At 36.3% G+C, this 25000-nt stretch overlaps 1 protein-coding gene across 1 annotated transcript in view; it reads right to left on the reverse strand.

Annotated features, from left to right (window-relative positions):
• The window catches only part of LOC144958582 (uncharacterized), an 18195-nt gene extending 4425 nt beyond the window's left edge, over nt 1-13770 (reverse strand). Inside the window, exons 1-6 of the mRNA XM_078890656.1 lie at nt 13588-13770; nt 10464-10669; nt 9868-10030; nt 8533-8637; nt 7364-7498; nt 4921-5172 (exon numbers count right to left, since the gene is read on the reverse strand). Coding sequence (XP_078746782.1) covers nt 4921-5172; nt 7364-7498; nt 8533-8637; nt 9868-10030; nt 10464-10669; nt 13588-13660 — 934 coding nt within the window. The 5' untranslated portion in view covers nt 13661-13770. The remainder of the gene's footprint in view (nt 1-4920; nt 5173-7363; nt 7499-8532; nt 8638-9867; nt 10031-10463; nt 10670-13587) is intronic.
• Between the last annotated feature and the right edge of the window lie 11230 nt (nt 13771-25000).

Genomic DNA, 25000 nt, shown 5'->3' on the forward strand with positions numbered 1-25000 from the left:
CTCTACAAAGCATATAAACTCAACTTAAACATGATATTTCTGGTTACAAATTCCATTTTCAGCATCTTAATCATCCCGACTTAATACCGTTTTGAGACGAGGGGTCACACATGTCAAATTCGTAGTTTCCAGGGAAAATACAAAAACTAACTTTGAATAGCTTATAAATAAACAATTTGCCCTCAGCAAGATTTTTTAAAAGGTCCAAAGTCCTGAATATAGGTTCTAAGGAGCTAAACCTTCCTTCTAAGCAAGATATATTGAGTCAAAGAGGCGAATGCAGTTCTGTACCTGAAGCCAAAATTTGTATTTCTACGATTTTTTCGTCGTACGAAGCAGGTCTGAAAGTGTCTCTTTTCACCACCGTCTATGCATTGAAAAATGCTTCATTGTTTTGTTTTTGTTTTTAAGGGTTTCACGGCGCTTGCAACACAATTAAGTTATACCAGCGCCAGTAAAAAGGAAGAAAACGGGAAAGTAGTAAGTTCTAGAATTACAATTAAAGCACCCAGGAGAAAGGAAGACAAAGGAGAACTGGGAACAAATACGGATCAGATGTAGATTCCAAGAGCATACCATCAATGTACTTAGTCTGGGATCACCTATAAGTCTCACCCAGACACAAGCACAAGATCCAACAAAGAGGAACACACTCAAATGCTTACATTTCATTATACATTAAAAATAACAAATATAAAAATATATAACAGACAGATGAATTACAAGGGAAAAAAATAATCTCCCAAAACAATAATTATGCGTTTGACTATTTCCCTCTCAGTAAGGCCAACCGGCCGGGGCCAGGACAAAACTACGTAATCTCATTCTAAGATTAAGACAGAAAGCAAGTTGGAAAACAGATGTAGGGGGATAGAAGACACAATAAGTAGGTACCTCCCTGCCCACTATGGGAGGTCAGGGACCCCACCCAGGAAAAATGCTTCATTACTGCCTGACGATCGAACAGTGGTATGAAACAGCATGTTTTGACTGGGGACACAGGAAAAGAACTAGAAAAGCTTTGCAATACAACCAACCTCACCATTTTACAAAATGCAGACTCAGTCCCCACCCTTCTTCACAGAGCTCATATGTCCCTGAGTCATCCCGATCTAACCATCATCTCCTCTGACCTTCTGAATTCTTGTCACATTAAAGTCCTGGATGAAATAGGCAGTGACCATAAACCAATTTTAACACAAATAACAGTTCAAACACAGAAGAAAACATTTGAGCAGAAATCCAAATGGAATTTCAAGAAAGCAAACTGGGATGTTTTCACAGCAACATTAGATGACCAGCTTCCAAAAATTACAGATACATCAAGTGTAGAACATTTAAACGAAGCCCTCACCAAAGCCATTCTTGCAGCTGCAAAAGCAGGAATTCCAAGAGGTAGTCGACAGAATTACAAACCCTTCTGGAGCAAAGAAATTGAAAAAGCAGTAAATGCAAGAAAAGAAACAAGGAAAAACTTAGAGGAAAACAAAACCATTAAAAACAAGATTGAGTACAATAAAGCATCGGCATTTGTCAAAAGAACTATTAACAACGCTAAAAGAAAGAAATGGGCAGACACATGCGCTAATATTGACCTCAATCAAAATGGGAAAAAAGCATGGGCCTTACTTAATAATCTTAACAATGAAACCCCAAAAACCAACCCAAAGCCCATGAAAACTACAGAAGGAACAATCGTAGATGACCAAAAAAAGTCATGATCTTCAACAAACATTTTGCTTCAGTAAACAAGGCATCAAAAAGAAGTGAAAAGGACAAAAAAATGATTAAAGACCTTAGACATCAAGAAAAGGCCCCAAAAGCTATCTCATACCTGTTCAAAGAGGGCTTTACCATGTCAGAATTTCACAGAGCTATGAAAAAACTCAAGTTAAGGAAATCCCCTGGACCAGATAAGATACACAATGAAATGCTCTTGCATCTTAGCGTGAGAGGTAAACAGATGCTTCTCAAACTTATAAATCTAACTTGGGAGACAGGAATAGTACCAAGGGGATGGAAAAATGCTATTATAATTCCAATCTTAAAGAAAGATATACCACCCGACGAAACGAAAAGTTACCGACCAATATCTCTCACCTCATGTGTTGGAAAGATCGCTGAGAGAATGGTAAATAACCGATTATTCTGGTGGCTGGAGACATGTGGCCTACTAAATAAATATCAGGCAGGCTTTAGGATAGGGCAAAGAACAGAAGATCAATTGTTTAGATTAAGTCAAAAAATAATTGATGGCTTTCAAGATGGAAAACATACAGTCGCGGTTTTTGTTGATCTCCAACAAGCCTATGACAAAGTATGGAGGAAAGGGTTGATATCAAAAATGATGGACTACGGAATTGATGGAAATCTCTACTTCTGGATTAAACAATTTCTCAGTAACAGAACAATCCAAACAAAAATTAATAACGGACTGTCAAACAGAGAAGTATTAGAGGAAGATCCCCTACAAGGATCCTGCCTCAGCTGTACTCTCTTTCTTATTTTTATAAATGATCTACCAGAAGTATTACAGACAGAAAAGGCCCTATATGCTGACGATTTAGTTATGTGGTATACTACAAAGCACCTACCAATAGCCTCCAATAGAATAAATGAAGATTTAGAAAGCTTAAACACCTTCTGTGATAAATGGAAATTAATAGTTGATTGCAATAAAACAGTCTACTCTATATTACTAAGAGCCATCCTGTTTCCAAGAAAGAAATAACACTCTCCATCCAAGGCCATCGACTTGCGAAAGAAGAAAACCCCACATATTTGGGCATACAGTTAGACAGACAACTATCTCTGAACAAACACACTCAGAATGTAAAAATCAAAGCCACAAAGAGACTCCAGTTACTAAAACGACTAGCCAGTACTAATTGGGGAGCAGACAAAAACTCGCTTCGACAACTCTATTTAGGCTATGTGCGTTCCGTCATGGACTACAATTTAGCCCTCCAAAATGTAGGTAGGAAAAAACAAACACAAAACCTTGGACAGATTACAAAACCAAGTCCTTCGCTTCATCTCCGGTGCCCTGAGATCGACACCCACAGCAGCATGTGAAATACATACTAATGTGGAACCACTTGGACTTCGCAGAGAATCAGCAGTGCTTGAAATGGTTGAAAGATACAAACGAAAAGAGGAAAACCATCCAAACAGAATTCTGGCAGAGAAATGGAAACCAAGAACAAGGTTAAAACAAAAATCCCTGCTACACATTGCTAACAACTTGAATGAAAGACACAGACTCCCAGAAAATACAGAAAAAATCTATTTTAATCAGTCAAAAACATCAATTACGCCGAACTAAAACTTCCAAAAATAAAGACTAACCTCGTAGAAGAAACAACAAGAAATAAATACCCAGATAAAACCTGTGATAAAATCCACAATTCTTGCGGAAGCTCCTGCTCAAACTACGAGGCAGAGGCAGTTGCAATAGAAGCCTCACTGCGACACCTCTCTTCTGTTTTCCAGCTAAACCCTTCAAAACTTCAAAACACTGTCATCTTCACAGACTCCAAATCGGTTCTCCAAGCTCTCGATTTAGATAAACTCTCCTCAACGTTCAATAGTTTAAGATCTCAACTAGATGAATTCCTTACAACACACAGAGTAGACTTATCTCTCCGGTGGATACCGGGACATTCAAATATACCAGGAAATGACAATGCAGACAGACTAGCCAGACTCGGATCAACACTTTTACAACCATCAATTCCAGTATCCCTAGACACAGCGAAACAAATAATCAAAACAAATAAGAGAGAAGAATGGATGAACAGTTGGGCAATGAGCACCACGGGTAGATGTATGTTTTCCCATATGACCACTTCTGTAAAGACTGATTGCCTAAATAAGCTCAGAAGACACCAGCAAAGCATCATCTTTCAACCAAGAACACAACACATACCGCTCAACAACCGTTTAAGCAAAATTACAAAAGACACATCCCCTTCCTGTCCCCTATGTCAACACCCCAATGAAACAGTAACACACCACTTGCTTGAATGTCAACCTCTTGAAGACCTGAGATGCACATTCCTCCCACCAAATCCAAGCATCAGTAACACACTTTATAGTCACCTGGAACAACTACAAAAGACATCTAACTTCTACGCCATGGCACAAGACCGAAGGGCTAGAGCTCAGGTGGTCGCTGGTTCGGATAAGTAAGTAAGTAAGTAAGACTGGGGATCGAAGCAAAGACTTTTCAAATGCAACTGAGGAGGTATATGGTTCGATCCCCAGTCGATGCAGGATGATTTTTGAGATAGTTTTCTATTCTTGTATATTTTTCTAGCACCTGTGTCATACTTCTGTTCGATCGTCAGGCAGTAATGAAGCATTTTTCACTACTACTACTACTACTACTACTACTACTACTACTACTACTACTACTACTACTACTACTACTACTACTACTACTACTACTACTACTACTACTACTACTACTACTACTACTCTACTACACTACTACTACTACTACTACTACTACTACAACTACTACTACATACTACTACTACTATACTACTACTACCTACTACTACTACTACACTACACTACTACTACTACTACTACTAACTACTGACACTACTACTACTACTACTACTACTACTACTACTACTACTACTACTACTACTAAACTACTACTACTACAATAACTACTACTATACTACTACTACTACTACACTACTATACTACTACTATACTACTACTACTACTACTCCACTACTACTCACTACTACTACTACTACTACTACTACTACTACTACTACTACTACACTACTACTACTACTTAAAATCACAATTATTTAAACTTTAAGCTTTTTTTTTTCATTTAGATATTCCCAATATACAGTACCCAAATCGACAACTGGGTCACGCAAATGATAAACGTCTTACCCTTTGCATTTAGTTTCTGCAATTGTTCCTGTTGAGACTTCAAGAGTTTGAATTGAACGTCGAAATCAAGGCATTTTCCACACATCGAGTTGTTGTGGTGCTTGATGACGTCATCTTGGATTTTCAACCTCAATTTCAAATTGTCAATTGCCTCTTCTTGATATTTCAGCGTTTTTTCTTGACTCGTCAAAGTCCTTCCCTGTTTCTCAAGTTTGGTCTCCTGGTAGCCAATAGTCTTTGTTAGTTCGATTACTGGGAGAAGAGAAGAATGCATATAATCTATTAAGAGGGCAATGTTGAATTATGTTTATTCCACCCCTCATCTTGAAAAACTATATCATTTCTTAGTAAAAGTGTAATCGTTGAATATTGCTTCGAACCCGTGGTATATATAAAATATTATTCAACGATTGCAGAATATTATCGCTTAATTTATTGGTTTGCCGGTTGATTTTGAATGAGGAGCTTATACTTTTGTATTTTGTAATTCACATATCGTTTTAACTATGTAGGAAATAGGATTCAATAATCTGATGTCACGTCGCCCAGCAACGGTGGCCATCGTGGTTCTAAACAAAGAAAATCGGTCCTTTTCATTCTTCACGCTGGCTAGAACTTTTCATGTCTTGTGATCGGATTGTGTAAAAGTCAAAACAGGATCGGATTTATAATGGGGTTTTTTCCTCTAGATACGCTTTTATACTCGTCGGAGAAATATTTCATAAGGGCGTCCGCCATTGTTCCGATAGTTTAGAGCCAGTTACTAAGTTACCATGCGTCATTCCGAGGGAAGTCACCAGCAAAGCATCATCTTTCAACCAAGAACACAACACATACCGCTCAACAACCATTTAAGCAAAATTACAAAAAACACATCACCTTCCTGCCCCCTATGTCAACACCCCAATGAAACAGTAACACACCACTTGCTTGAATGTCAACCTCTTGAAGACCTGAGATGCACATTCCTCCCACCAAATCCAAGAATCAGTAACACACTTTATAGTCACCTGGAACAACTACAAAAGACATCTAACTTCTACGCCATGGCACAAGACCGAAGGGCTAGAGCTCAGGTGGTCGCTGGTTCGGATAAGTAAGTAAGTAAGTAAGACTGGGATCGAACCAAAGACTTTTCAAATGCAACTGATGCAACTACTATACTACTACTACTACTACTACTACTACTACTACTACTACTACTACTACTACTAAATACTACTACTAATACTACTATACTACTACTACTACTACTACTACTACTACTACTACTACTACTACTACTACTACTGCTACTACTACTCCTACTACTACTACTACTACTACTACTACTACTACTACTACTACTACTACTACTACTACTACTACTACTACTACTACTTAAAATCACAATTATTTAAACTTTAAGCTTTTTTTTTCATTTAGATCTTCCCAATATACAGTACCCAAATCGACAACTGGGTCAATAGTCTTTGTTAGTTCGATTACTGGGAGAAGAGAAGAATGCATATAATCTATTAAGAGGGCAATGTTGAATTATGTTTATTCCACCCCTCATCTTGAAAAACTATATCATTTCTTAGTAAAAGTGTAATCGTTGAATATTGCTTCGAACCCGTGGTATAAAATATTTATTCAACGATTGCAGAATATTATCGATTAATTTATTGGTTTGCCGGTTGATTTTGAATGAAGAGCTTATATTTTTGTATTTTGTAATACGATTCAATAGTCTGATGTCACACCGCTTGGCAACGGCGTCCATCTTGGTTCTAAACAAAGAAAATCATTACTTTTTATTTTTCATGCTGGCTAGAACTTTTCATATGGCTTGTGATCAGAATGTGTAAAAGTCAAAACATGATCAAATTTCTGGGTTTTTTTTTTCCCTCTGGATATCCTTTATGCTAGCCGGAGAAATATTTCATACGGGCGTCCGCCATTGTTCCGATAGTTTAGAGCCAGTGTTGCTAACTTACCATGCGTCATTAGGAAGGAAGTGACGTTACGACTATTGAATCCTATTCACATATCCTTTTAACTATGTAGGAAATAGGATTCAATAATCTGATGTCACGTCGCCCAGCAACGGTGGCCATCGTGGTTCTAAACATAGAAAATCGGTCTTTTCATTCTTCACGCTGGCTAGAACTTTTCATGTCTTGTGATCGGATTGTGTAAAAGTCAAAACAGGATCGGATTCATAATGGGGTTTTTTCCTCTAGATACGCTTTTATACTCGTCGGAGAAATATTTCATAAGGGCGTCCGCCATTGTTCCGATAGTTTAGAGCCAGTTACAAAGTTACCATGCGTCATTCCGAGGGAAGTGACGTCATGACTATTGAAACCTATTGCTACACATCGAACAAACAGAGTTAGAAACGTTTTGCTTGCCCATCTTCTGAAAAAAAAAATAATAATAAATAATTTTTTTTAATTACCTTTTGCTTTTTGGCTTTGTAGATCTTTTATTTGTTTCGACTGCGAATCGAGTTGAAGATCATGATCAGCGTTTGATTTGTTCAGTTGTTTGTTTACTTTCCCCTGGAAGGAAATCTTTTTCTGTAATTTGGAAACTGAAATGACAAATTTGAAATAGTTAATAATAATAATAATAATAATAATAATAATAATAATAATAATAATAATATAATAATAAAATAATAATATAATAATAATAATAATAATAAAGTAATAGTAATAATAATAATAATGATGATAATAATAATAATAATAATAATAATAATAATAATAATAATAATAATAATAATAATAATAATAATAATAATAATAATAATAATAATAATAATAATAATAATAATAATAATAATAATAATAATAATAATAATAATAATAATAATAATAATAATAATAATAATAATAATAATAATAATAATAATGTACTGCATTCATTCAAAAGGAATTTTTTGTACTGTAAATTTGATTAATATGGACATTTATATTGGGTTTCCACTAGCGCCCTTTCAAAAGGGTAACAAGCAATTTCTATGTTCTGTTTTACGCTATAGAAACCTGGGTTTATGGTGCTCTGAAGGACTACTTTTTTTTTACTTTTTCCACGAGCTTCCAAGGGGGGGGGGCGAATCTGGCATGGCAGTTTTTTTGCATCGCTTTCGGCCGGGATGCGACCGCAAAAAATCGCAAAATGTCACTGATATGCATTGCGGCCGCACAATCTGTAATTTTTTTTGCATGTATTTGAAAATTTTTGAGATTTTGCAAAGAAAAAAAAAGAAAAGAAAGAAAAGAAAGAAAAAAATTTTTTTTAAAAGGCAAATAAAAAAAAAGATTTTTTTTTCTTTTAATTTGATAGCTCGTGTAGACCGTGAAAGCTAATTAATCAAGAATAGTTTCTCATTTTCTTATATTTTACTGGTGCTTACATGACATTACATTTGTTGCAAGCGCCGTGAAACCCTTAAAAACGAACAAATACCTTTCTTTCACGAACTAATTATAAGTTTTAAGGAAAATTAACCGCAAATTTTTGCCCGTATATTTGATATTCTACAATTCTAACATTCTTGCTTTTTGGAATTGTGGACGTTTTCCTAACTGTTGTACGAGCTTGTGAGATTGTACACTTTACCAATTCCATCCTGTTGGGAGATGAATTTTCCTTGCTCTGTAACCGTTTTCTCCAGATCGGTGATTTTCTTCAACAAATAATTCATAATCGTGACGCTATCCTCGTCTGCAAAGAAAAGCAAATATCGAATATAATGAAAAAAGTTGAGCTTTTATATAGCGCAGTATCCACATTTTTTTCCGACAGACACAATGCTGTTCATGGCCAGGTACTCATTTTACATCTGAGTAATGTGAGAGAATATGAGTAAAAAGCCTTTTCCTAGGACTCAACTACGCGCCGAGCGAGACTCGAACCCAGGACCTTCCGATCCGAAAGCGAGTGTCATACCACAAGACCACATAGATGCAATGAATGTCTATTTGATTCTTATAGCTACGCAGAAAAACACTTAAGACACTTTTTATCAATTCAGCGCAAGAAAATTAATGGGGATTGTTTTTCTGTTTTTTTTTTTTTGGGGGGGGGGAATCATATGTGACAGACGTGCAGGTCTACAGATCTGCAGGTCTGATAACCGAACGCAATTATAGGATCGTCTGACATGATTGAAATGGAGAATACTTTTCATTGGTTTGAGAGTATGTCCATTACAGCAATGAGACCATAACAATTTGGGTTATCAGACCTGCAAATAAGTACACGCTTATAAACCAGCTGGGTTGTAAGTGATAATATGAATGATTTTATCCACGCAGCATAATATGACTGAGACTTATCCTTTAGGACAAATGCAAAGCTGCCTCTTATTTGAAATTTCAGAAATTCGTAATTTCCATGGGGATAAAAGGAAAAGACACCATAAAATAGCTTTACAAATTATAATTTGCTCTCAACATAATCAAAAAGTTCTAAATACAGGTTCTCTGGAATGACATTTTTTCCTTTTCAATAAGATTTATTGAGTCAAAGACATATTTGAAGCTCGGCAGCTCGGAGCCAAGAATTTCACGTAATTCCACAATTTTTTCGTAGTACTAGACGTTTAGGCAGGTCTGCAAACGTGAATCACCCCTTTAAAGAATTGAGCTTTTATATAGGGCAATATCCACTAAGCGTGCTCAAAGCGCTTTACAAGGGGTCCCTGACCAACAGCAGCATTTAACATGTAGGACGGGACATGAAGGATGTTAGGCGATATTACAATTTTTTGGACAGAGACAACGCAGTTAACTGCCAGGTATTCATTTTACACCTGAGTACGGTGAGAGAATGTGAGTAAAGAGCCTTCTCCAAGGACTCAACTATTCGCCGAGCGAGGCTCAGACCCAGGACCTTCCGATCCGAAATCGAGTGTCATACCACAAGACCACATAGCCGAACGAGAAGACTTACTTGCAATGGTCACATTAGCATCCACTTTGATTTCTGCCATTTGATAGTCTTCACCAGTGAAATACATAACACAGTGGTAGGTACCTATGTCGTCGAGTTGTGGCTTTTTGAGGGTCAGGGTGAGGGAGCTATGACCCTCATGCTTGGACATATAACCGTGCACCTGAAAGAAAAAAAAAAGATTAATTTGTTACTCAGTGCCTCAATTCGGTTTTATGTCGTGGTGAACCAGATTCCCAAATTGTTATCTAAGTAAAGCAGACCAGCCTACTGTTACTGACTGTTTGTTTTTATTTTTTTTCTTGTTTTTCTTTTTAATTTGTTATTTTTATTATTTGTTTTTCACTTAACTCTCTCCTTACTGATCCTTTTCAGTATTTTCCCAAAACGGCAGGCTTTCCCAGAAGAAAAATTGATTTTTTAAACTCAAACAAGACACTCTACAAAACAGATTTATGTTCTTATTAATTAAACAATAATCATTCTTCAAAGTTTGTAGTGTACAAAATAAATCCGAATGAGAAAAATGCATAATATTGTGTCGTAAATGATGTGACGATTTTGCTGCAGGTGGTAAGGAGAGTGTTAAATCTTACCTCCATGTTAGCGTTCAAATCTTTGCGTTTGGTCAGTCCTTTGTGAGTGATTATCGCAAACGGTATCTGTCCCTCCTTTTGAATCTGCAGGGTTACAATGTTCTTCGTTCTGTAAACCGGTCCTTTCACTACGCAAGTGATATTCAATTCATTAGCCATGGTTTCACTGAGAGGAATCTGATCGAGTTGAGCTACAAGAATCGGACCTGAAAAATGAAATAAAGTTCTAGAAGCTTGGTTTGTATTTTTTTTGTGTTTTTTTTTTGTTGTTAGTTGTTGTTTTTTTATTATTATTTTTTTCTTTGATATTTTTTTAAAGTTCTTTTGTTATTTTTTCTTCTTCTGTGGCCATTCTTTAGTTGTATGTCATCATGTGTGACCTATCACTTCAAAACAGGATTTTATTTATCCTAAATCTGGAATTCATAGTCAGTAAGTACATTGTCACATAACGATGATTCACATTTATTAATTTATCAAAGTTTTATTTTAGTAAAAACGAAGTTCATCTCAATTCAGTTATATTGCGGTAGGATTAGAAAACTTTTACCTCATAATATTAGATTATCATTCCTATAATAGCCTTCTCTTTGAATCATCTTAACCCTCTGCTTACCAGCCATTTTCAGAATGTTCCCCAAAACATCACACCCAAGACAAAAAAAAACAGTTCTTACTCAAACAAAAAAGCAACAAGCACATTCTATACATAATATTGTTCCCAAATATGGACTCTGTTACAGAATGTCAAGTTTTTATAGCTATAGCAAAAAGAAATGAAATCTGGATAAGAAAATGACGGTTCCATCGAAACAAATGTGACGATTTTCCAATAGGTGGTAATGAGAGGCTTAAACCAACTCGCCATTTGTTCTTTATTTTAAAAGAAAGTAGTAAATTCTGGGGACCTTTTTTATCACATCTTTATTTTATGAATGTAGTCTAGATAGTCGAGTTAGCTCTTCAGCACTCATAAGATCATGATATACACATAAAACTTGAATAAGGTTTGTCAGTTCTAGTTCTGACAATTTTAACTTTAAAATCACGTTCGAAGTCTAACCCCCTCCCCCTACCCTTTTCCCCGATAAAATACCGGTTGGTAGCGTTGGATCACATATCAGCATCTAATCTATAAGATATGAAGTGAGTAGAAAAGTGCCAGAAGACAATAGAGAATAAAAATTATACGCGGCGGTGGTGGGGTTCGAACCTGCGACCTTATTGGTACGACAACTCCGCCTGGCAGGTGAGAGCGTGGCTCTACCGTGTGAGCTATCCACGAACACAAAAATATTCGTTTCAAACCCAAGTCATTTCTAGATCCCTCTCTCACCCACTTCTTGAGATCGCCGATTCGTTCGCACACCACCATCGCGAAGTAATTTTTTTTTTTTTTGACCAGCAGTTAAGCTTAATAGCCAATATTCTCAACACAAACATATAACATAGAAACGATTGAGACATTGAGTATGCTCCGGTGTATGGGGTGAATTTTTAATTCAGAAAAGTGAGTGGAGCAGGCACTTATGTTGGTAACAACAAGATATGAAGTGAGTAGAAAAGTGCCAGAAGACAATAGAGAATAAAAATTATTCGCGGCTCCACTCACTTTTCTGAATTAAAAATTCACCCCATACACCGGAGCATACTCAATGTCTCAATCGTTTCTATGTTATATGTTTGTGTTGAGAATATTGGCTATTAAGCTTAACTGCTGGTCAAAAAAAAAAAAAAAAATTACTTCGCGATGGTGGTGTGCGAACGAATCGGCGATCTCAAGAAGTGGGTGAGAGAGGGATCTAGAAATGACTTGGTTTGAAACGAATATTTTTGTGTTCGTGGATAGCTCACACGGTAGAGCCACGCTCTTACCTGCCAGGCGGAGTTGTCGTACCAATAAGGTCGCAGGTTCGAACCCCACCACCGCCGCGAATAATTTTTATTCTCTATTGCCATCTAATCTATCAAACTCTTGCTTGCATTCAACTCTGATTTCTTGTTCTTTTAATTAACTTTCTTTTTTTTATCCTCCCCCCCCTTCCCCCTCCCCCCCCCCCTTTCATTACGATAATTCAAACACGCCTTTTCTTAGTATGGTTACAATCTAAGTTAAGATTGTCCTAATACGCTTCAACAGTCGTAACGTCACTTCACTCGTAATGACGCATGGTAACTTAGTAATTGGCTCTAAACTATCGGAACAATGGCGGACGCCCTTATGAAATATTTCAAAGGGACAAAAAACAGGAAAATCTGATCATGTTTTGACTTTTACACATTCTGATCACAAGGCATATGAAAAGTTCTAGCCAGTATGAAGAATAAAAAGTACAAATTTTCTTTGTTTAGATTTGTCTCAGAAAAATGTAATAAATAGGCACGGGATAAAAGTAACCCGGGTAAACTCCGGATATTGTCGGTGTTAGGGTTGAGTGAGTTAATTATATTGTCGCCGCTGTTGTTTATGTGTGTATTCCATTTTTCATAAAGTAAGGAAAGCAACTCTTGAAAGATAAGCAAATCTAATACTTTTTAATGAGTAACTTCCATTGACATTCATTTTTTTTTTCCATTTTATAATATTTGGCAATGACTTAAATGTAATGATAATAATAATAATAATAATAATAATAATAATATAATAATAATAATAATAATAATAATAATAATAATAATAATAATAATAATAATAATATAATAATAATAATAATAATAATAATAATATAATAATAATAATAATAATAATAATAATAATAATAATAATAATATAATAATAATAGTAATATAATAGTAATAATAATAGTAGTATAGTAGTAGTAGTAGTAGTAGTAGTAGTAGTAGTAGTAGTAGTAGTAGTAGTAGTAGTAGTAGTAGTAGTAGTAGTAGTAGTAGTAGTAGTAGTAGTAGTAGTAGTAGCAGTAGTATTAGTAGTCGCAGTAGTGAAGACGACGAAGAAAAAAGAAGAAGAAGAAGAAGAAGAAGAAGAAGAAGAAGAAGAAGAAGAAGAAGAAGAAGAAGAAGAAGAAGAAGAAGAAGAAAGATGTAGAAGCGGAAGGAAAAGGAGAAGGAGGAGAAGGTGAAGGAGGACGCTGAAAAAGATGAGGAGGAGGAAAATTCTCACCTGTTTCAATGCTGTTTTTAAATAACGCGGCCCCCACAAAGATCAATAACAACGTTGAAATAGAACGCGCCATATTGTGCGTTTGATGTACTTTCTAGTTCTGTTGCAAATTTGAATTTTAAATAAGTCGTCAAATATTTTACGAGTCTTTATGTAGCAAATGTCATCGATGTTGATAACGTTTCATGGCATCTTATCTTTTTCAATTTAATCTTTCAACTACTTTGTGCATCATAATATTGTTTCCTATTAATATTTCAAGGGTGCTCAACAGAATTTATATAGTACTTGTTGCTGGCCTGCCTACCCGGACTTAGATAAATTTGTAGCTATCAATGGTTTTTACTTGTAGGAACTAGAGCTATATACTAGTAAAAATTACCATTCTGTCATTGATCGTATGATTAAAAATTGCTTGTAACTCCCTTGTGGGCTATCTAGGGCAACAAAACCTTGTTTTCAAGAAGTTTTATTGAATCAAAGATATATCTATATATAGTAGTAGTAGTAATAGTAGTAGTAGTAGTAGTAGTAGTAGTAGTAGTAGTAGTAGTAGTAGTAGTAGTAATAGTAGTAGTAGTAGTAGTAGTAGTAGTAGTAGTAGTAGTAGTAGTAGTAGTAGTAGTAGCAGTAGCAGTAGTTGTAGTAGTTATAGTAGTAGTAGAATAGTAGAAGTAGTAGTAGTTTGTAGTAGTAGTAGTAGTAGTAGTAGTAGTAGTAGTAGTAGTAGTAGTAGTAGTAGTAGTAGTAGTAGTAGTAGTAGTAGTAGTAGTAGTAGTAGTAGTAGTAGTATAGTAGTAGTAGTAGTAGTAGTAGTAGTAGTAGTAGTAGTAGTATCATCACTATTATTATTATTATTATTATTATTATTATTATTATTATTATTATTACTATTATTATTATTATTATTATTATTATTATTATTATTATTATTATTATTATTATTATTATTATCATCATCATTGTCACAGTGAAGGTTGTTCACAATTATCTTATTAAATTTTATTTTATTAAGAACTGAATTCATCTCACTCCAGTTATATTTCGGTAGGCTTAGATAAACTTTACCTTCTAATATTAGATCGTCTTTCCTTTTATAGCCTTCCCTCGAATTAATTTCTAATTAGTGAATACTTTTCGTTCTACATTCTGTCACGTAGCCATTTATTATAAAAGCTGATAGGTCTAACATTCGACACTCACTTTCTCTCCACAATCTATGCCGGACGCCAGTCGCTCTATTCCTTATATATACTGGAAGATTTTTATCTTTTGGGACTTTGTAGATATTATATCTACACCATTAAGACGCCGGAGCTTTTAACTTTGATTGTATAATCTTCAAGGATCAAACCCGAGCCCGCTGTCAAAGGATTACATATTAACCCATTACCAATTGCCTGGAAGTGGAATTTTACGAGTCCGATCCTGTTATCAGAGGAATAGATCATCCAAGCCCATCAACTGCCTGGAAACGTAAACTTACGAACCTGACATATTATCATAAGTTACGTAAAATATTCATATCTCTATTTGTAACTGCCACGATCACTGTTTATCTTTTTTAATTAAATTTCATAATTATTTTTATTTCATTGTAAACAAATCGTTAATTGTTTTTCATTTATAGTAACTAGTAAATTCTGGGGCCTCATTCTACATATATCTTTATGCATAGTCGATTAGCTCTTTACTCACTTGAGACCATGACATTTTGGAGCGGACACATATAAATAATTGAATTTATTTAGTTACTTATACCTATTTCATCTAACTTTAAAGTTTAAATTGTAAAACTCTTAATTGCCCCACTTGATCATATTTTAATTGAACTCCCTATTTACAGGATTATTTTTTTTTCTTTTTCATTTCTTCATTTAAATGGAATAGCAATTTATCCATTCATTCTTTCATTCAAATTGAATAGCATTTTATTGATTCATTCCTTCATTCTTTATTCATTTATAAATTATTCATTCATTCATTGTTCATTCATTTATTCATTCATTCATTCATTCATTCATCCATTCATTCGTTTATTCACTCATTTATCCAATCATTCATACATTTATTCCTCCCTTCATTCTTTCATTCATACATTATCCATTCATTCATTCATCTATTCACTCAGTTTTTCATTCATTCATTCATTCCTTGTCCACTTTGTTATTATATCACTCATTTCATTTTGTTGTTTGCCTCATTCATGAATTGTTTTCAATATGTTTACATTCCACAACGATTCATTCACCTATCAACCAATCACTCAGTGTTGTGAACACATTTTGTAACTATTGTAAATCTTACGATATTTTATTGTTTTGTATTTCAGACATCACTGTTAAACACTCTTCAATGCTTAATTACAATTGTTGAACAACCATTGAACAAGAGAGAGGTCCCAGCCACGAACTGAGTTGGTAAATATATCCTTCATTATTCTCTTTTACATGAGTTGGGCATCACATAGTAACTATAGACATCGTGATTTGTTTTGCATAGTGATTTGTTTTAAATGCATTTTTGGCATATTACTGTTACCGAAAACCACTTATATATTATGTTCTGAAAAGTGAGTCTTTAAAAACTAAATAATAATAAAAGGAGTCTACTAGCCGTCGTGTTATATTTAGTGATAGATAACTTGGGATTATTTTGGCATCCTATTATTGTTATCACACTCTAGTATATTAGCGTCATTACGAATAATTGTACACAAACTAACGACGAGTCACACACATTGGTGATACATTTTTCGTAGTAACATAGTTTAGAGTACACGCGATTGACACATTGTTATTGACACAAGTCATAATAACTCCGCATTGTATTGACACATTGCTTTATAAGATATAAAGATAAAAGGCATCAAATTCAACATACATAATAAGTTGAAATAAGAGAGAGAGATTTCTAAAAATAGAACAGTTCATTCCAGTAAGTGTAAATAAATAAAACAGTCAGTAACAGTATCCTGTCAATATAATATATATAAAACATCGAGACTAATTTATTGCAAAAATGGAAGCATATAAAAGATACTTAAGTCTCGCAAAGGACTTAGAAATACCCCAGGAAAGGATATTTTCATGGTGCGAAGAGAAAATAAAAGAAGAAAAAGAAGAAAGAATTCGTAGAGAAGAAAATGAAGAAAGAATTCGTAGAGAAGAAAATGAAGAAAGAATTCGTAGAGAAGAAAATGAAGAAAGAATTCGTAGAGAAGAAAAAGAACACGAAGAAAGAATACGTAGAGAAGAACGAGAAGAAAGAGTCCAAGAAAGGGAACTAAAAAGACAAATAGCTTTAGCAGAAGAAGAAACCAAAAGGACCCAAATGATGCTGGAAATTGAAAAAACAAAAACCGGTCATGAAAGAAAACATAATAATAGTGATGAATTTTTCGTGAAACTTCCACGCATGCCAACATACGATGAACGCTCAGACTGTCTAGAATCCTTCTTACACTGATTCGAAGTTCAGGCTAAAGGTTATCGTTGGCCAGAAAGCAAATGGGCCACAGCCTTGATTAACTGCTTATCCGGAGAACCGCTAAAAGTTTTCTATACCTTAACAACTGAAGATGCAGATGACTATGGTAAAATTAAAGACGCTCTACTAAAAAGATTTAGATTAACGGAAGATGGTTACCAGGAAAGGTTTCACACTGCAAAACCGGAAAGTGGAGAAGACTTTAATACATTCGTGAACCGAATTACTCAATTTCTAAATCGGTGGCTTGAGTTGGCAAACGTAAAACAAGACGACTTTGCAGGCCTTTACTATCTCACGCTGAAGAATCGAATCTATCAAGCTTGCAACCCAAATTTAGTCGCATTCTTTAAAGAGAGAAAGCCAGAAAACTTGGACAAATTAAAAATCTACGCAGAAAACTTTAACAGCGCACATCCATTGACACCCCTTAGCAGAACATTGAAGGAACCATACTACGCTGCTGCTGCTCAGAGTCCAGGTACACCTAAAGTTCAGTACTCAAATAGAACGAGCCGATCAATCACTCGGAACACGCAAGTGAAACAGGATGACCATAGTAACAAACCATGGAACAAACAGTTCAATAGAGACCATAGCCGACCCTATCAAAACAAAACAAGAAATAGCACTGACAATAATACTGAGTATAAGAAAACCAACAAACCTATAATTAAATGTCAATATTGTGGAATGAAAGGCCACACAGCAGACAAATGTTACAAAATCGTGGGATATCCGAAAGAAACTGCAAATGCATCACTCCAAACAAGTGTAAATAATCAGACACGAGTAATGTCAGGAGAAAATATAAATGTGTATTGCGTGAAAGGTATGTCACTTTTAACACAAACTCACAAGTCAGGATCGCTATTTTTTTGTGAAGGCAAAGCTAATGGAACTGATTGCAAAATATTGAGAGACACAGGATGCAGTACAGTAGGAATAAAAGCATCTTTGATCAATGACGAAGACAAAACTGGAAAAACGGTACAATGCATCACATTCAGTGGCACAGTCGAAACCTTTGAAACAGCTAATGTGTACATAGAAACCCCATACTATACAGGAATAGTGGAATGCTGTATACTTCCCAACCCCGTCGCTGATGTTATTGTTGGCAATATAAAAGGTCTTAAAAACAACCCAACAGATGTAAAAGAATGGTCATTAACCCAAGAAACAGCTTGTCTAGCAGAAACAAGAAAGATGACTAAGACAACAGAGAAGCCAATGACTATCTCTCTTGAACCACAACAATTTGACAGGAACAGGTTCATTGAAGAACAGAAAAAGGACCCGACTTTAACATCATATTTCAATATCGCAAACAAAGGGACGAAATCAAAAGTTGAATACATCATTGAAAAAGATATTCTGTTCGGGTTACATAGGAAAAGAAACAAAATAGCTAAACAACTGGTCACGCCGAGTATTTACAGAAACAAAATCCTTGGAATAGCGCACGATTCAATAACTTCTGGACATCTTGGGAGCTCTTCCACATTGAAGAGAATATCCGAGAATTTCACATGGCCTGGAATTACTAAAGACGTCCGAGAATATGTGAAATCTTGTGACACATGCCAAAGAAGAGTCGCAAAAGGCAGAATACCGAGATTGCCATTAGAGACAACCCCCGTTATTGAAAAAGTTTTTCAAAAAGTTGCAATTGACATTATAGGCCCTTTAATAAAATCAGATAGAAACCATACACACATACTAACACTAGTCGATTACGCAACCAGGTGGCCAGAAGCGATAGCATTGAAATCAACTACATCGGATCACATAGCTGAAGCATTGATGACAATTTTTACTAGAATAGGCATACCAAATGAGATACTGTCGGACAATGGACCCCAATTTACATCACATATGATGCATGAAACCATGAAACTCATGGGAATCCAACACTCATTCACAACTCCCTACCACCCCCAAGCAAATGGTCTTTGTGAAAGATTTAATGGCACTCTAGAGAATATGTTAAGAAAAGTGTCAGCAGAAAAACCAGATGATTGGGACAGATACTTACCAGCAATCATATTTGCATATAGAGAAATACCCCAAGAATCTACAGGCTACTCCCCATTTGAGTTGATGTATGGACGATCACCTCGCGGCCCGATCAATATAGTAGCCGACATTTGTAAAGGGAATGAGGAGGACAATAACGAAATTATGTTTGCTTAAGAATATGTAAGAAACCTGAAAGACAGAATAGAGGATACATGTAAGCTAGCACAGGAATCCGTCACTAAAAAAGCAGAGAAATACAAGGAATACTCTGATCGCAAAAGCAAATCAAGAAAATTTGAGATTGGTGACAAAGTACTAATACTCTTACCCGATGACTCGAGTAAACTTTTAGCTACATGGAAAGGACCATTCAAAATAACAGCAGTAAAATCTAATGTTAATTACGAGATTAAAATTAACAACACAACAAAGACATTCCATGCAAATATGCTAAAAAGATATTTTGATAGAGACACAGTGTCGCAACCTATGTTTACTAATATCGAAGCTTCAAATGCAGGATTAATCATACCGTTGGTCATGGGACACAGACACCCGAGACAGAAAAACAAACAAAAATCGCACAATTGCAACCACCTAAGACAAAAAAAGAAGTACGCAAAGTACTTGGGCTCCTAAATGTTTACAGGAAATACATTTACAACTTCGCGCACATCGCGACACCGCTAACAAATCTGACAAAGAATGGGTCACCGAACAAAATTGTTTGGACAGAAGTGTGTCAGAATAGCTTTAACCAATTAAAGGCATTACTCTGTTCAGAACCAATTCTTAAATTACCCGACATATCAAAAGAATTTGTTGTAAGAACTGACGCGTCTGATAAGGGCATCGCAGGTGTACTATTACAGGAACATGAGGGAACTCTAATGCCTTGCTTATATGCAAGCAGAAAATTATTGGACAGAGAATCACGATACTCTGTAATAGAGCGTGAAGGACTGGCCATCGTCTTTGCTTTAAAGACATTCAGCAGATATCTACTGCTAAAAGAGTTTGTGGTCGAAACGGACCATAAACCACTCACGTACATAAGAAATAACAAAATGAATAATAGTAGAGTACTAAGGTGGAGTCTATTTTTGCAAAATTACACTTTCAGTATCTCTCACATACCAGGCTGTGAAAATATTCACGCCGACCTACTTTCTTGATTAGTGTAAACACGTGAGAAGGGTATAACTTAACCTCCCATGCATACTGTTAGTTACCTCACAAACTATGCCAAATCAGAACGCACAAATTCGATAATTTTATTTTGTAAACATGATGACCCAACTTAATGTAACATTGAGTATTGTTTGGATATATATACCATACCCATTCATGATTTGGGAAATCTTCTCTTTATCTATTATTGTTATGAATTTTCACTCATTTATGATTAATAATTGAAATGTCAATATTCCATTTACACTTTCATTCATTTCATTCAGTAAATTACCTTCATATCATCGACTTAAATCATGCTTCATTGCCATCACTATTGTTTATCACAATGATTTGTAATCACATTGCCATCATGTTGTTCATCACAATGATTTGTAATCACAATCTTTCATTGTTATTGTCACCCATTCATATACCTACGTAAATATAAACATTTCCATGTCTAGTTAATAAATAATTTAATTGTAGCACAAATCATCATCATCATTGCCTTTTTCACCCTGGGTCAGGGTATAGGCCACAGACAAACAGTTTCCATCCTTCTCTATCCTGAGCCAACTTTTTTATCTCATTCCAGGTCTTACCACTTCTCTGTATATCAGCTTCTTTAATTCTTCTCCATGTTCCTCGTGGCCTTCCCCTTGATCTTCTGCCCTGAGGGTTCCAGTCCAATACTTTCTTTGTTATAGTTGAGTCATTCTTTCTAAGCGTGTGTCCAATCCACCTCCATCGTCTTCTTCCTATATCCTCTCCTACTGGTTTCTGCTGTGTTCTTTTCCATACTTCTTCATTTTTTATTCTATCCATCCATTTTATTCTGAGTAACTTACGCATGCACCTGTTTACAAAAATCTGTACCCTCCTTATACATGCCTGTGATGCGTTCCAAGTTTCACATCCATACAGTAGGACAGACTTCACGTTTGAGTTGAAAAGTCTTAGCTTTAGTTGAAGGGAGATATCTTTAGTTCTCCAAACTCTGTTCAAAGATGTGAATGCAGCCTGTGCCTTTCCTATTCGTGCTTTCACCTCTGCTTCCGTGCCTCCATCCTTGTCAATTATACTTCCGAGATAGCAGAAAGTGTCTATATCTTCGAGTTCCTGATCTTTTACTTTGATCTGCTCCCTTTGACGCGTACCTATCCTCAAGACCTTTGACTTTGCAGGGTGTATTCTTAGACCAATTGATTCCGAGAGGCTGTTTATAATTGTGGTTTTTGCTTGCATCTGGTCCTGGGTGTGGGACAAAAGAGCCAGATCATCTGCAAAATCCAGATCATCCAACTGTGTCCAGGGGGTCCACTGTATCCCATTTCTTCTCCCTTTGGAGGTTTCCTTCATTAGCCAATCAATGGCAAGGATGAACAGGAATGGAGAGAGCAAGCATCCCTGCTTGACACCAGTCTTAATTTCAAAGCTGTCAGTCAGCTGATCTTCATGTACAACCCTGCAACTTGATCCTTCATACATTTCCTTAATGAGGTTTACTATCTTTTCAGGGAGTCCATAATGTGCCAGAATTTTCCACAATGTTGCTCTGTCAATACTGTCGAAAGCCTTCTCGTAATCCAGAAAGTTGACAATAAGAGGAGAGTTCCATTCTATAGACTGTTCCACTATGACTCGCAGAGAGGCAATCTGGTCGGTGGTTGAACGGTTTTTCCGAAAACCTGCCTGTTCGTCCCGCAGTTTAGCATCTGTTGCATTCTTAATTCTCTCTAAAATAATACGGTTGAAAACCTTTCCTGGGATAGAAAGAAGAGTGATGCCTCGATAATTATTACAATTACTGAGGTCCCCTTTCTTTGGAAGCTTGATAAGATGTCCTTCCTTCCAATCCTTTGGGAATATCCCGTCATTCCAGATTCTCTCAAATAGTGGGTGCAGGGCCTCAGCATTTCTTTCCGCATCAACTTTTAGAGCCTCCGGTGGAATCTGGTCTGGTCCAGCAGCTTTCCCCCTTTTCATCTTGTTAATGGCACCCACAATCTCTGCTATCGATGGTGGATCACAGCTAATTGGTAGCTCATTCCTTGCAGGCAAAATTTCTGGCTGGTTGTCTGGTGGTGGTCTGTTCAGAAGGCAGTTGAAATGTTCCCTCCATCGTTCAGATTGAGCCTCTTTTCCAAAAATAGTTTTCCCATCTTTGTCTTTGACTGGTACCTCTGGTTTCCCATATTTTCCAGCAAGTGTCTTGGTAGTTTGATAAAGGATCCTCATGTGTCCTCCAGTCGCTGCTGCTTCTGCTTTCTCTGCAAGTCTGTTCATGAATGCTTCCTTGTCTTTCTTCACAGATCTTTTGACTTCCTTAGCTATGGCTCGATACTGCTCTTGTGCATCCAGTCTTGAAGCCCTTGTTCGGCTTGCATTCACTTGTTCCTTCCTTGTTCTCCTCTTTTCAATAAGGTCCAAGGTGGTTGGACTTATCCATTCTTTATGTTCCGATTTCTTTACCCCCAATACCTCGTGGCAAGTTGTTATGTAAACTTCCTTGATCTTTGCCCAATGTGACTCTACATCTATGTCCTCCTCGAGCTCAGTAAGAGGTTGGAATCTATTACTCAATTGTAGTTTGAATTCCTCATTCTTTTCCCCATCAAGTGCATTCACCTCGAATTTTCTTCTTGTATGTGATCTGGCCCCGTGTTTTCTGAGTCGGAGCTTAAGCTTTGCCAATAGCAGGTGGTGGTCTGATCCAACATCTGCCCCTCTCCGTACTGTCACATCTTCCAATGAACGTCTGAATCTACGAGAGATACAAAAATGATCAATCTGATTCTCTGTCACACCATCTGGTGAGACCCAAGTTGCTTTGTGGATCCTCTTATGGGGGAACACTGATCCTCCAATCACCAAACTGTTGAATGCACAGAAATTTGCAAATCTCTCACCATTATCATTCATTTCTCCCATGCCATGACGTCCCATGATACCTTCATAGCCTACGTTATCCTGTCCCACTTTTGCATTAGCATCTCCCATCAATATGTTGATGTCTTTCCTTGGCAACTTGTCAATGACTTGTTGTAGCAGACCATAAAATGTATCTTTGTCCTCATCTGTTGCATCATTTGTTGGGGCATAGATCTGTACAATGTTCATGCTGATCTTCTTACTCCGTGTTGTAAAGGACGCCATGATGATCCTTTCTCCGCATTGTTCCCATCCTCTCAGTGACTTCTGGGCAAACTTGCTTAGAATTATTCCTACTCCCTGTGTATGAATCCCGTCCCCTCTCCCTGAATATAAAATCTTCTCCCCAGACTTGAGGTGTTTCTGTCCGGATTGTATCCAGTGGGTTTCGCTTACTCCAAGTATATGCAGCCTGTATCTTCTCATCTCAGTCACAACTTGAGAGCTTTTTCCTGCTTCATACATGGTGCGAACGTTCCACGACGCAATTCGAAGCTGCTTGTTTGGCGAAGACGTCATCGGGTCAGCAGAGTCCTTTCGGCTTTGTCTGTTGTCCTTCATAAATTCTGTAATTCCAGAAACTCTTCGGTCGCCCAAGCTAAAAAAAGGATTTGGTTTGTCTGTCTGTGTTTCTGTAACGGTTTGAGTTTAACGGAAAGGGGTGTTAACCCTTTGCCAACCCCCAACCTGGAGGACCAGGTGACTCAAAGATGGGGGAATCACACACCATTAGTCGCCTTTTACGACACGCTGGCTTGGCGTTGGGCTATTCTTGACCCTCTCAGTTGAGGGACCCCGGACACCACACGGGGAAGCACAAATCATAACAATGGATTAATGCTAGAGTATCATGATAGTAAATTTACTTCCGTTTGTAAAATCTATCTTTCCCATAATGGTTAAAGAGTATATTTTAAACGTGGGTGGGGGGTGTCACAGTAAAGGTTGTTCACAATTATCTTATTAAATTTTATTTTATTTAGAACTGAATTCATCTCACTCCAGTTATATTTCGGTTGGCTTAGATAAACTTTACCTTCTAATATTAGATCGTCTTTCCTTTTATAGCCTTCCCTCGAATTAATTTCTAATTAGTGAATACTTTTCGTTCTACATTCTGTCACGTAGCCATTTATTATAAAAGCTGATAGGTCTAACATTCGACACTCACTTTCTCTCCACAATCTATGCCGGACGGCCAGTCGCTCTATTCCTTATATATACTGGAAGATTTTTATCTTTTGGGACTTTGTAGATATTATATCTACACCATTAAGACGCCGGAGCTTTTAACTTTGATTGTATAATCTTCAAGGATCAAACCCGAGCCCGCTGTCAAAGGATTACATATTAACCCATTACCAATTGCCTGGAAGTGGAATTTTACGAGTCCGATCCTGTTATCAGAGGAATAGATCATCCAAGCCCATCAACTGCCTGGAAACGTAAACTTACGAACCTGACATATTATCATAAGTTACGTAAAATATTCATATCTCTATTTGTAACTGCCACGATCACTGTTTATCTTTTTTAATTAAATTTCATAATTATTTTTATTTCATTGTAAACAAATCGTTAATTGTTTTTCATTTATAGTAACTAGTAAATTCTGGGGCCTCATTCTACATATATCTTTATGCATAGTCGAGTAGCTCTTTACTCACTTGAGACCATGACAATCATCATCATCACCATCATCATGATCATCATCATCATCATCATCATCATCATCATCATCATCATCATCATCATCATCATCATCATCATCATCATCAACAGCAACAAAACCAGATTA

The sequence above is a fragment of the Berghia stephanieae genome, chromosome 13 (assembly GCF_034508935.2).
Source record: "Berghia stephanieae isolate SIO BIC M18660-M18661 chromosome 13, UCSD_Bste_1.3, whole genome shotgun sequence".
NCBI lineage: Eukaryota > Metazoa > Mollusca > Gastropoda > Nudibranchia > Aeolidiidae > Berghia > Berghia stephanieae.